The following is a 14,523-nucleotide window of genomic DNA, read 5'->3' on the forward strand; positions in this document are numbered from 1 at the left end:
ACTTTGTCATCAGGTGCTCCAGCCCAATGGCTCCTCTGCTCACATTTGACTGGAATCTGGATAAACATGAGAAAGTGCCTGAGATCTGTCAGTGCCTGACAGGCACAAGAGGTGTAGCCATTCCACAACATCACATGAGAGGTGTCACAGTTGCTGGGTTTTCCACAGCCTGATGGTGGTGGTAGCGTCAAAGAGCATTTTGAGTAAGGGAGGGATACATGAAACTCAGAGGGACATAGCTGGGTAGAAGCCAAATCAAGCGTTGAAGTGAGAGAGATCTCTAAGTGGGGAATGTGTTTCTGACAAAAGCAGACAAAATTGAGGCTCTCAGAATGGGCAATAAGTTTTGAATGGTGATATTTTGGGGCATTCCTGTTGAGGAAACAGTTGGATTAGATTGGTATAACGATATGAAAAAAATAAATCTGGTGAACTCAGATACATTTGTTACCTAAAGTAGGAGCCACAATGAAGGAGAGGAGACTGTGAGCAGCTGACCTCTAACTTCTCTTTCTTCTGTTAAGCTGCCCACTTTTCCCCCACAAGGGAAAATGACAGGATTCTCATCGAGTGCTTGTTCAGCAATCACTCTTCTGGAACAAAGAAATTTCTTATAAAACCTCCAGCTGTACATCCCCACTTCTCCTTTGCATGCAAATACGAACAGTGGAAGATAAAAGGGAATATAAACGGATATACAAAGAGACACCACTTTGAACACTGTCATCCACTGACTCTGAAAATCTGGTGCAAGAAAATGACTCTCAGAATCTCCTTGCCTGTGAAAAAGTGGGTTCTCAGGAATGGTTCTTGCAGGTCTTTTATTCTCATGGAAATTTTGGCCTGTTCCAATTACACATTTTAATGGAAATATTCACAAACATTTTAAGTAGAAATTGAAATAAATGAATCTTTTGGCAGGAAAGGGAGAGAGGAAAAAAGAAAAGACAGGGAGTCTTACTTGTAAACTTCTACATATGTATTTAGATTTTCCACAAGTCAGAAATATGATGTGGTGGTGGAGATTTCTCACTGTGAATGTAGTTCTGTCCAACAATCTGTTTTTGTTGAGTCATCTAAAGTAAATGTAAGAAACCTTACCACTTTACAGGGTGTGCAGCAGATCACAAAGTTATTTCTGAATACACGTCTTGAAACACTGACATTCATAGGATGGAACCTTTGCAGGTGACATTACTGTTAAGTAATTAGTGTATTTATAGACTATTTTGTGCTTAAATAGAAGAGTGATGATGGTAGTACTCAGAGAAAAAGCATGCTCACTTTCCACCACATCTCTACAGTCACAGGGAGAGAAGCCAGCTGGTAGGTATTTCAGGAGTGGATTCAAGAAGTGACCTGGCCCCGCACTCTGTGGTAGCCTGGCCAACTCTAATTATCTTTTGAATTCTTCACATTAAAGTTGCTGTCTACAGTAACTCTCATGCAACTAGTCACAATGATATACTACATCAAGGATACCCTGGTGTGTTACATACTGAAGTGCAATACTGTACCAAAAGATGTGCAGCTAACAAGTATTTGACTACTACACTAAAGTACAGAGCATTATATTCTATAAAAATACCATATTCTGTGTAAGAACAATTATATCACTTCCAGCCCTAAGGTTAGAAAAACAAAACAAAAAAAAAACAAACATAAAAACATCCAAGCACATTCCAGTGCCAGAGGAAATTTCATACACATGTAGAAGACGACAAAAGGAGCTCATTGAAGACTACTTAGTGTAAAAAAAATTTGTTTTCTCACCAAATTATAAAATGTGAGGGGAAAAAAAATAAAATAGGAATTTATATAAAAAAGAAAGGCAAAATGTAATACATCCTAAATTACAGAATTATTTGTAAGTCTCTTTATTTGATGCTTGAGCAAATTGAATTTGATGCTTTGCAAAACAGTACAAGAAGAGAGTCCTGTTTCATTTTACAGTCCAAAGGCCATCAGACAAGATCTTTGCAGGTGTAACTCCACTGTGGTCTAGTTATGCAGTCTGAGCACATGGCACAGGAATGGAGATTTAGTGCAGATGGCATTATTAGTACTATAGCATTTATGCTAGCTCAAGCACCTGTTTGAACAGGAGTATGAGCTATTTCTTTTAGAGTGTTTCCTTCCATACCACGTTCCCTTCATTTTTATAAAGAAGAAACAAAAGCTTATGCTAATTATAACCATTGTTCTGGTGTTTAGGAAAGTTGCTGTTGTTGACCAAGTAGACAAGCCATGGATACTTTGCAGCAAAGGTGACTGATGTAATCAAATGTGACAGAATTACGAGTATTATATAGAAGTATGGTTATAAAAGGGCAAGTCAATAATAAGATGACATAATGACACACAAAAAACATTTAATGTATGAATGAGAATGTAAATTACTGGTATTTTTATACATGAGCATGGCTCAGGGCAATTAGCAGAAAGGTAACAGATTTAATTAAGACCAAAACACGAACATGAAAAACTTGTTTCAAAATAAAGTTAAAAGATAAAAATAAATAATTCAGAGCAAAGGAAATGGTAAAGCAAGCAGTCTCGTTAAAATCTAATCTTGAGAAAGTTTAAGATACCCGTAGGCTGAAAGCATAATACATGGCTTGCTTTCCAAATTCACATCTGTTGTGCTACTTTGATTACACATGAGCCAAAACAGGTCATTTAGTTTATGCTTGTTCATCCCATATATTGAGAATTTAATTATTTCTCATCATTAGGATCATAAGTGCTCTTTAACATATAGAGGAAATATTTTGATCCATCTTGTAATTCATTAGAAAACTAGCTGTCGTAGGTAAGCACTTATTAATACTATTATTAGTTATTAATACTAAACTTGCTATGCTCAGAATAATGATTTGAATGCAAACAATACTTGATAGTATTTTAGGTGGGATATAATTACAAAGGCCATCATAGGAACATGCATCCCTTTCCACTATAGCTTTGACTGGTCAAAACAGAAGGACTGAAGATGAACCATTAATTTATTATGGTATATTAGGACACAGGCTGCTGAAGTAACTGTAGTTTTGTTGGAGGAACAGATCCTGCTCCTTTTTAATGCCAGCATTAAGCAACTGTTAGGATAGAATTAAGAAGGAATTCCTATTTCTAAACAAAACTGCATAGCAAATTAAGACAGAAAGCTTTATATGTGAGAATATAAATCATACCAACTTGTCATAGATCAAAACACTCACGAAAAATCAGAGCTCAATACAGGAGAAAGGAAGAGGAAGATGGACAGTGAGACAAGTTTACTATCCCTTACATTTTATCTCATGACAATATGGAGAAGACAAGACATCTCAGTCAGAAACAGAACTTGGTAAAAACAAAGACAATTCCACAACTTCTCTGTGGAAAGTGTAATTTATATCTTGCATGGGCAGATGGGAGAGAAAGGAGACAGCTGCTGCAGCCACAACAGCTGACTACACCAGATATCCCACAACTGCAAAACAGATTTTACTGAGTCCTCTCTCTTTTTTTAGTTTCTGCATTTACCAAGAAGCCGAAGACAACAGAGGTGACAGCCGGAAGTACAGCTGTGTTTGAAGCAGAGACAGAAAAAGCTGGCGTCAAGGTGAAGTGGCAGCGAGCTGGCACAGAAATTACTGACAGTGAGAAATATGTCATCAAGGCAGAAGGAAACAAGCATTCACTGACAATCAGTAATGTAGTAAAAGAAGATGATGTGACATATGCTGTAATAGCTGGAAGTTCCAAGGTCAAATTTGAACTCAAGGTCAAAGAACCAGGTACAGTGTTTCCTAAGCAATTCTAATTTCAACAGTATTTTCAATCCCGTGTTCAAAATTCATGAATGAGGCCCATGGAAATTAGGCTACTTTAAAATTGTAAAATTTCTTTACTGGCAATATATCTGTTTTGCCATATGATTTGAAACTGTAGTTAAGATTTATAAAAAGTACTCTTTAATATTAACCTGACGGACACATTTCCCGTAGGTAAGACCCCTATTTCCAGACGACAGAAGTCCGCACAGTGAAGAACACAGAGGAAATCTCAATGTAGTTCTTTAGAATTCACAGTCAAGCTTTTCTCTATAACCATTAGTGAAGCTGAAACGGAAAGGAAGGCAAAGCTAGTCTAACCTGAACTCACCTTGCATCTTAGGCCTGGTATTTAAAAAAAATAATACATTTTTGTATTTAAATGGAAATTTAACAATTGACAAAAATTTCCAAGTTATGCTGTTATGTTTTTTAGGAATTCATATGTTCCTACAAAACGTCCCAAAATCACCTGCTAACAAAAGCTCATATTTCTTGAGGAACTTGAATACAAAGAATAACCTTCGTATTATTTGTGTATCACCTATCATTACTATCTGTGCGGGCATTAAAGCAACAGCTAGATGGGAAATGGATGGAGACACCTTCCCCAGGCTTTCTTGGGAAAAAAACATTTTGACCTTCCTGATCCCTTTTTTTTTTTTTTTCCTCCAAAAGCTTTGGTCCCCATTCAGCACTTTTTGTATTTTAATATTTGATATTTTCCCTTTTTAGAGTTGAAATTTATTTGGACTAGATCCAATGGGATACTTTCTAACAATAAACGTTAAAATCGTACTGTTTTCTCTTAAGACATAAATACGTTTTAGGGTAAACGGCATAAATTTTCTGAGAGTGGGGTTGATTCATGATCGTATGTTCACAGGTACTGTCTTGTTTTTCAGATCTTACAAAGGCTAGACTGGCAAAGGGTAACTGGATTACCCATTATTATTATCACAAACAATAATCTTTTCAGCTTTTTATTATCAAAACAATAGAAACTGTCTCCTTGCCTACCCAGACACAGCCACTTCCCTTTGTTACAGAGAAGCCACACAAATTACTCACCTCACGGCACAACATGTCCAGAAATCTCTAGTGGAAAAGACACTGCAATAGCTGGGAAACAGCATGTGGGACTTGACTGTGAAGTAGGCGAGGCCCTTTGGAAGTATCTCTGCTACCTAAGGGGAAAAAAAAAAAAATGTCAGCAGCTGATCTGCTTCAAGAAAATTTACCTCCCTCCTTCTGGTTCAGTTGCTCACTCCTACTCCCTTTTCATACGTTTCTATCTTCTCTATTGTGCCAAATGAATTTGTCTGAATTTGTCTGTGAAGCCATGGTTTAACTGAGAGGGCATAAAATTCCACAAGCCAGGGGAGCAAATGATAGTGAGATTTTAAAAATACTTTCTCCATACTGATTGCTAGTAATGTCTCGCATTTCTCCCAAACCACACACAGCTGCAGTGTATAGAACATTACATTCCAACCACAAAGTTAAACAAAATCTCATGAAAAAGCAAATTGTTTTAAAAAATCATAACTGCATCATTTTCACTACTTTTCCTACTTTTTTTTTTATCTAACTGAGGTTAACAGCTAATAACAGTGCTATCATCAACCAAGATTTTACACATCAAAAACACAGAATTTGAAATTTCAGGCATTAGCTCCTTCCTAGCCCAGAAAAGAGCCTTGTCATCCAGTAGGCCCTTTCTCCTTACAGCACATCTTCTAAATACTAGAAAACCACAGCTGATTTTTTTGCATTTCCTAAATATATCAAAGCTGTAGAAACACGGCTTTCTCTAATCTTGGTTTACATCCATTTCCAGAAAAGAGTGAGACGGTCACTCCTGCGGAAGCTGCTCCTGCCCCAGCTGCCTCAGAGCTGCCTGCTCCACCAGCAGAAAGCAGCCAAAACACAGAAGGTAATAAAGAACTGCTGCTCTTAGTAAGTCTGGTACATTAACAGAAGGGAAAAACTGGAACAGTGAACCTTTACAGTAAACAAGGTAGAGACAGTAGCTGAAAGGTGACTGCTGGTGATAAATGACAGAGAATAAAGAATAGTCTCAGAGACAGGAGAAACATACTGTGATATTTTGAAATGACTTAACAAATTTACTGCATACGCTGTAAGAGAAGCTGATGCAGAAAGTCCTAACTAGAAGTTCTTGTGTTTGATTCAGTTCCTTCTGCTGGAACTCAACCAGAAGAGCCTGCGGACCCTATCGGGCTCTTTGTGACACGACCTCAGGATGGAGAAGTTACTGTTGGTGGGTACAAAATCTGAGTCAAGCGGTGTTCGTAGACTGCACCTGCTGCCTGACTGTTTAGCTCTCCACATACAGGAGGGCAGCAGTCATATAACAGATATATTAAACACTACTTATAATCCTATTTTAACCTACTTGCCTTACAAGGTGGAAATATCACGTTCACTGCCAAAGTTGCAGGTGAGAGCCTGCTGAAGAAACCATCGGTGAAATGGTTCAAAGGAAAGTGGATGGACCTAGCAAGCAAAGTGGGGCAGCACCTCCAGCTGCATGACAGTTATGATCGAAACAACAAGGTACAACCGGCAGAGTAAGATTCCAAGTCTTTTAGATTCTAATCTTTAATCTGGGGAAAATATAAGCAAATATAGGAATGTTTTGAGGTACCAAAGCTATATACTGTGTAATACTTATGCAGACACACTTATGTTTTGACCATGCAGACAAGACGAGCACTACATACAGACTCTTGTACATCTTGTTTATGATGAAATGAGAAAATATCTGGTGGACTGAGGAAGCAATTTTACACTACCTATTGCAGAATGCTCTACCTTCCTCCCAAGTAATAGATACTGGTTATATTTAACAGAAAACAAAGTCAGGCAGATAGTAACATATCATCTATCTTCTTTTTATATAGTCAAGCGTTCAGCTATTAGTGTTGGAATTTACTGTTCTCTTGCATTGACTAGACTACTCTAAATATCTCAGTAAGATCCATTTCTAGCACAAAAGTGTCCAAGGATACACAAACAGGAACACAAGAGATTCTGTACCATGGCTTCTCATCCCATGTGGGATATGAAGCACTAACACCCTCTTCTGGATGTAACAGAACTGACTTGCTCATGAGTGAATCAGCCACTCCCGTTGCTGAATCCTAGGTAGAGAATATGCTTGTTTAATGGAAGATCTACATGTATTCCTGTTTCCAGTGAACATTCAGTTACTATATGTGATGACTATATACACCCATACATCAGCAGAGTTTCCTAATATAACACTGAATGCTTTGGTAGACCTGTACTGATCATACCCTTTAGCTGTTCCCACTGAATTGGGGATATGCAATTTTGATGACAGTAATGAGTTATACATTCAGGAGATTCTTAATTCTAAAAGGAAACAGAACTGTATGTCATCTCTCGTCTTTTTCTTTATGCCTTAATACGCTGCATTCTAAATCTCTCTCACCAGTTAATTTTCTAACTTACAAAGTGTATCACTGGTCTCTGTTCTAGGTGTACACCTTTGAACTGGAAATCATAGAAGCAAATATGACCTTTGCAGGCGGGTACAGATGTGAGGTGTCTACGAAGGACAAATTTGATAGTTCTAATTTCAACCTGACAGTCAATGGTAAAATGAACTACTGCCACTTTGCTTCTTCCTGTTCTGTTTTGTTTTGTTTTCTTCCTATGCATATGCCCGCCGATTCTTTCTGGTACACAGCAGCTACTAGACAAGGATAGATCTGAAGTATACACCTGCAGAGCTACAGGTGCACTTAAAGAAGCCTGCAGATGAAGATTGGGAAGAGTTGGCAGAGATAGAGAACATTAGAAGAAAACAGCTGGATGTCATTCAAGTCAGAATTGTGATGCTCTTTAAGACAGCACACAGAAAGATACAGAGCAGCCCAACTGTTCTCTGGCTTTATTCTGACTTCAGAAGTTTAGAACAGAGTAATCAGGTTCTGTCTACGCAACATCCTTGGTGGAGTTCCTGTACATTACTATGTATTTCCGAGAATTTACCTTTGCTTTCAAAGGACTGATTGCAATTTAGAATGAATAACATTAGACAGTTGTTATCCAGTGGTTTTCTCATTATGGTTTCAGTATACCCTGTGAAGCCAGTATCGAAACTAAAATTTACCAGCAGAGGAATTAAAAAAAGAAGAGATAAGACAATTTGTCATGATGAAGCTTGAGACTAAACTAAGTTATACATCAAACACTGGATGTTGAAAGCCAGTTAGTGAGGGTTACCTATTTAAAGATACTGCTTCACTCCTCCAATATGTGATTGATCACAATTTACAACATAAGAACTTCAGGAAAAAAAAAAAAGAAAAAAAAAGACTAACTGAAAAGCTTTATAAATAGCACTGTAGTTTTGCATTATTTTGATGTGCCACCTCATTCTTGTTTATTGCTCTTTGTCACATCAGAAGCGCCACTAAGTGGAGACTTGGATATTCGTGCTGCCTTCCGACGCACGTGAGTATGCACAGTAGAAACTTACGTAGATCAGATTATACTTCCACGCGGAATTCATTACTTTCCTAGTAAAAGCAAAGGCATGGTACCAACAAGTACAGAGACAGGGATGTCTACTAAGATAATATTTCTACCATTAAAATACTAAATAACAAATAACATCTAGGAATCATCTAAGAGAATTTTGACTTTGTACTAGCATAACAATCATGCTTGTCTTCAATTATGCAATTTATAATGTATATCTTTTTATGAAGAACTTCAGCATTTTTTTCCAGTGCTGTAGAGCACTCCAGATGTAAACCAACAGCGAGCGAAAAGATTCTGTGTAGTGCTTAGCCTTGATTTACTGTGGCTTGAGAAGCTACATGCATCTTAAGACAAACATTTGCTAAACAAATTCCAAAACTGGAATTTGATGTGAGCCCTGTAAGTAGCATAACACCAATAACATTAATGCATTTTGACTGTATTTGTTTTCATGTTCTATATTGATTGAAAGAAGACAATGGTACTGTAAATGTCTGTGTAAAAACCCTAATATATGCAGGTCCTAGAAGACTGCAAGGTGTTGCATTGGTGCTGAAAAGACTATTCTCACCAGCTCCGTAATATCATTTGAATTTATACATGACGTCATTGAATAAGATTTCCCTTCTGTTAGTAAAATTTGCAAATTTGTAACATCTTTTTTATTTCAATTTCAATATCTGTTTTTTATTGTTAAATATCTTTTCTCACTTTAAGTAAATCAGTTTCTGTTTTAATTTCTATATATTTTTGTAGTTATTAGATCAAGAACATTCCAACAGGCATCAATTTCTCTAACATAAGAGAAAATTTTGCTCTGTAAACTGCTTGAATTTTTCCATACAAGTGCTATTTCTGTATGAGATTTGGATTTTGCATTCTATCGTAAAGAAGTCTTGAAGAACTTATTTACAGTCAAATCCATCTGTAACTAGCTGACCAGCCTGCTCTGGTGCCTAAAAAAGGACATTCGGTGCCTAGTTGCATTGTGTTATTTCACTGCAGTGGAGTTAGGCTCCAAGGGGTTCTCTTCTTGCTAGCGGAATTAAAAGAATTATTTTACAATCAGTTGAGAGCACGAGCAATGTTAGCAGCTTCAGGCTGTTCAGATTTTCAGCTCTTTCTATAATAAAGAAGCCAGATTTTGAAATGAACTGTTTAAATCTGAAGCTCTGTGTCTGATACCCTCACTCAGGAGCCTGGCAGGAGGGGGGAGACGGATGACTTCAGCCTTTCTCAGGTAGTCTCCACCTGTGTCAGCAGACAAATTCAAGTCTAACAATGAACTGTCTCTCTCTGATCAGGAAAACAAAATAAAAGAAAAAACAGACAGAACTAGCTCCACTTTCTATTATAAACATTTGAATTCCTAATAAATCATGGTTTATAGTAGTGCTTATGTAAGATTAGAATGTATACCAGTAAGTAGTAATATGTCTAAGATATTGAAAAGAGTAGTTTGATAGTTCAGTGAGAGGCAGATTCATCTACACAAAAGGCTTGTGTTTGGAGAGAACTATCTTCACACAAACTTCAAATTATACGCATGTCTGCCCCTCTGTTTTATACTCTTTCCTCTATACTGAGCACATCCTGACTAAAACTGTCACTTCTCTGAGAAGTTTTTCAACACACATGCGTATGAAAATCTGTAATTTCCTGCCACACTCCTAATCCTATTATCATTAACTTTCCTGTCACATCCCTTTTGCTCCCAATGTCTTCTACCATAATTAAAATAGGAAGTCTAAGATTAGATTTAACTCTATGCATGTTAAAACAATTATTAAGGTCTTACTCTGCAGAAAAGCCAAACGCTGATTGGTGGGCTTTCCTAAAAATCTGATTGTAATTACCACCTGGGAAGCAATAATGTGACTAATTCTCCTTCCAGCTGTAGATTCTGGTTTTCTGAATATTTGACCACACGAAGCCCTTTTCAAATTTAGTATTATAATAGTAATCTCTATATATGATGCCTGTAGCCATTGAAAATCTTCTTAGAGCAAGGATAAAGAGGCCAAAAATACACTTTCTTGCTTGAGCATCATACCAAGAAAATAATCCATTCCAGTACTGTACTACCTTGAAAGTAATCACAAAAGTAAATATGGTGCTTTCTTAATAAGCAGATCTCTTCTCACAACTTATTCAAAATAGTACTGATTCAAATTAAAAATGGTTTTGAATTGTTATTTTTTTCTCACCAACCTTGCAAGTACCAAAAGTCTGGCACTTGTTTCCCTTCCATTTTTATCACCAGTACTGGCAAAACGCCCATCCTTTATCTGTTGAAGCTGTTTTCTTACGTATTTTTATATTTGTTCCTGCCGTATCAAATATCCTTACATTCTGGTTATACTCCTACAGACAGACTGACTGAAGTAACTAGCACTCTGTGTTGTCAGAGACAGCATTTTGGGCTACTGCTACCCCTGGTACATGTGAAAATAGTAATTTCTGTGTATGAAACAGTGATGAAGGATAAGGTGTTGCTGCTGGAGGAATCTAAATGCTGTTTGTTGGTATTACCTGATTCTTACTCTCAATACCACAGAGGTGTAAAGGAGCCTCTGAACATCGATGATGGGAGACCAACTGAGGTGAAAATTCATTTTGACTTTCTAAACCCTGCCTGAATGCACAAAAAGACATTAAGACTTTTTTTTTTAATTGAACGATAACTAATCAGGAAATAGATTTAATTCCCAGTCAGTTCAGTACTTCCAAAACACATCTCCAGAATGATTATTTTTTTTTAAGGAACTAAGCCCAAATAAGTGGTTTTAGAGACTATGTGTTAAGTTTTCATAGTAGATCTGTACTTCAAACATTCAGAATCACAGCTAAAACACATTTGACTCAGAACACCAAAAATAACATGGTGTACTCCATCTGAGTTTAGCATATGACAAACATCATTACATATCAAAAAATTCCTGCTGGTTGCTTCTCGTTCTCATCAATCAATTCATCAGGTTCTGTGTCAAATCACAGGATTCCTCCTTTTGCTCACCCAAGCACCAGCAATGTGATACTCGTTTCATGATAATGAGCTCTGGAATTGCAAAGAGACTTAAAAAATTGCAGCTGGGTATACTAGATAAAATACCAGGAAAGAAAACAACAACAACAACAACAAAGTGATTCTGGACTTCAGGAAGTCCAAAAAAGGTTGGTTTAGTACTGCCCCCACCACAACCAATATCCATACTCCTGAAACTACAGCTTCCTAAAAGCACTAAAGATTCTAAATGAGACCTTCTACAACATCTACATGATAACCACTATATTCCAAATCAATATGACCACCAAGTTAATAACCTCTACAGTTTTCTTCTTAATCAGTACAGAAAAAATAAAAGTTCATTAAACAAATTCCTTAATCTAGATCAATAATGAAAAAGAGCCTAATTAGGTCATGTCCCATGTCAGAGCACACTCTAAGTCATTTGAAGTCATCCACTACTCCACTGCAGAAATCTAAGTCATTTGAAGTCATTCACTACTCCACTGCAGAAATCTATCACCTATGTCATAATATAATTTCGTTTCCATTTCCTTCTAAAACTAATTACATTTTTCTGTTACTACGCAGTACTGAGGGACATGACGAAGCTGGAGAGTTGAATTTTAGTGCCCTACTGAAAAAGAGGTGAGTAAAAATCCACTAATCTTAGAGAAATAAAATTACCTTCTGTAGAATAAGTCTGAAAACACTAGAACTAGAGCAAGTAGGAGGTTAGTAAGTTCAAAATCCTTGCAGTTTTTCTAAAGCAGCTCTGAATGGAAAAAGGATAACAAGTACTTATGGCAACTTCCCCAAATCATATAATCATAGAATATCCTGAGTTGGAAGGGACCCTTAAGGATCATCAAGTCCAACTCTTGACACCGCACAGGTCTACCCAAAAGTTCAGACCACGTGACTAAGTGCACAGTCCAATCTCTTCTTAAATTCAGACAGGCTCGGTGCAGTGACCACTTCCCTGGGGAGCCTGTTCCAGTCTTGACAAATAGTCAAGACTTCCTGCATTCTTGCTGGGTTTATAGTGGAGCAAATAAATACATATTTTATTTATTTATTTTTATTTTCCCAAGAAAGAAAAGACTGGGACCAGTGCAATTAGTTGCTTACTTTTCACTAAAGAAAATAAATAAATTACAATCCTTGTCTATAATGCTGTTTACTAAGAACTTTTTATCCTAAGTTTTCACAACACATGGCATGAGAGAACTGGGAAGAGAAGCATTTTTATTATGTATCCAAACATTACTATTATTATTGTTACAGTATACAACTATATGTACTATATATAGATTTTTTTTTTACAATAATAGAGATTCTGTGTTGTATAAATATTATATAACATATTTTAATGCTTTAAGTCTTATTTCTTGCTTTTACTTGCACTTTTTTTTTTTTTGGTGGAATTTCTTCTTCCCGTTGTCTGTCTTTGACACATCTGTTTCATAATCTCTCTACATATGTTTTTTTTCTTTTTACTACCATTGTAATCTGGATATTTTGGATTCCACTGTTGACAACAGAGAGTAAGGTTTCTACTTCATTTGATTATAAATGCATGGGTCAGACTGAATATCAGAACCATTTGGTTTGAAATAATGCATGAATTTTTATCTTACATGTAAAGCATGACAAAAAATTATATAGTATGAAGGAAAATTATCAACTGCCAATTTCTGAGATGGAAATGTTTTTAAACAGTTAGAAATTAAGGACAAACTATCCAATACAAATCAATGTGTTTTTTTTTTCTGCATGTCCTTTGTTTTTCACCATTGCTTTCTTTTATTAGTGGCTTTAAATAGTGCTTGAATCATCAAATTTTCTGGTTTAAATTCCTATTGTTGTAGGAAGTAGAAATGGGAACCTCTTCTTTGATCACAGATCATTTGTATTATTTGTATGCTGGTGCCTATCAAATATGCTTTCAAGGTTTGTTCCATACACCCTTAATCATGTTTAGCAAACATATTACCAACATCACCTATTCCGTAAATGTACAGACTTCCCTGTTGCAAAATATTTAATTTCAGGTGAGGTTTCCATTGATCGTTATCATCCCATCACTCTGAGCATGCTTCTGATCACTGCCCATGGTCACTCATTTTTTGTCTCCTGAAGTTACTATAAACAATCATCACTAGACTCACATTCTAATCTCTGTAAGCAAAAAAAATAATTAAAAATTTTAAAGGTTTTTTTTTTTCTTTTAAAATTTTGCATAAATGGAGGCCAAGGAAGGTAAAAACACTTGCTTAATCTTGTGCACAGCTGGAAGCCTTTTCCTAGAGGCATGGGAAGTGAGATTTTTTCTTCTGTTTCAGAACTCAGTTCAACCTGAACTCAGAATTCAGAATTCAGTTCAAACTTTAACTTTCAATACCATTTTGTTATGTACATGTGACTTTGTGACTTCAGCATGGATTGAAGACCACGCCTATACTAATGAGAACTGAAAGGCATAAGAACTTACTGTGGAATGAAAGCATTTTTCATTAGAATAGGACAGAGAAAAAGGACCTCATGCTGAGGAACTCTCAAGAGCTATGTAGATTCAAACAGAATGGAAGATTATTCTTTCACCACTTTTGCTTTGTCCCAGCTAATTTACAAGTGCCCTCAATCCAGAGGTAATGAACATTCCCGCTGTAATAGAAACAGCTTCATTTAATACTGTATCTCCTATTGCTGTAATTTAATTAACTGGTGTTGACATACAGATGTCATGGGCCAAGGAGAGGTCATTGGGAAGAGGAAGGGAACAGCTGTCACAGAACTATTAAATGGGAAAGTTAGCGGAGACCTTGAAGGAGGTGACAGCTGACAGGGCCCAATCAGTTGACAGTAATGGGATAGGAAGGAACCATCTCTGGGATGTACAAAACTATTTTTAACCCCTCCACACATGTTTAAAACATATCAGCTGCATATTCCATTTACAGCAGATTCACTAAGCTGCATCTTAATGCCCCCAAGTGCATATTTAACCTATGAGGTGATCACTCTGGATAAGGATCCCCAGCGTCACGGAGAGTAGTGTAAGGGTGGGAGAAACTCCACGAGTCCAAGCTCTCATACGTTGCTTAGTTCCTGTTGGCAGTGGAAGAGTACAGTCTCACTGTGGCTTTATGTAATCAA

General features: G+C 36.7%; 2 protein-coding genes across 5 annotated transcripts in view; one reads left to right on the forward strand and one right to left on the reverse strand.

The window, feature by feature from the left end:
- The window catches only part of SLC39A13 (solute carrier family 39 member 13), a 141,784-nt gene that overhangs the window by 86,243 nt on the left and 41,018 nt on the right, over window positions 1-14,523 (reverse strand). For all 4 annotated transcript variants that reach the window (XM_068684794.1, XM_068684786.1, XM_068684793.1 and 1 more), the window contains exon 2: window positions 4,890-5,005. The gene's annotated coding sequence lies outside the window, so the exon portion shown is untranslated. The remainder of the gene's footprint in view (window positions 1-4,889; window positions 5,006-14,523) is intronic.
- The window catches only part of MYBPC3 (myosin binding protein C3), a 59,275-nt gene that overhangs the window by 5,163 nt on the left and 39,589 nt on the right, over window positions 1-14,523 (forward strand). Inside the window, exons 2-9 of the mRNA XM_068684806.1 lie at window positions 3,516-3,782; window positions 5,659-5,754; window positions 6,016-6,102; window positions 6,250-6,398; window positions 7,347-7,464; window positions 8,279-8,327; window positions 9,553-9,597; window positions 11,956-12,012. Coding sequence (XP_068540907.1) covers window positions 3,516-3,782; window positions 5,659-5,754; window positions 6,016-6,102; window positions 6,250-6,398; window positions 7,347-7,464; window positions 8,279-8,327; window positions 9,553-9,597; window positions 11,956-12,012 — 868 coding nt within the window. The remainder of the gene's footprint in view (window positions 1-3,515; window positions 3,783-5,658; window positions 5,755-6,015; window positions 6,103-6,249; window positions 6,399-7,346; window positions 7,465-8,278; window positions 8,328-9,552; window positions 9,598-11,955; window positions 12,013-14,523) is intronic.

The sequence above is a fragment of the Anas acuta genome, chromosome 5 (assembly GCF_963932015.1).
Source record: "Anas acuta chromosome 5, bAnaAcu1.1, whole genome shotgun sequence".
Classification (NCBI taxonomy): domain Eukaryota; kingdom Metazoa; phylum Chordata; class Aves; order Anseriformes; family Anatidae; genus Anas; species Anas acuta.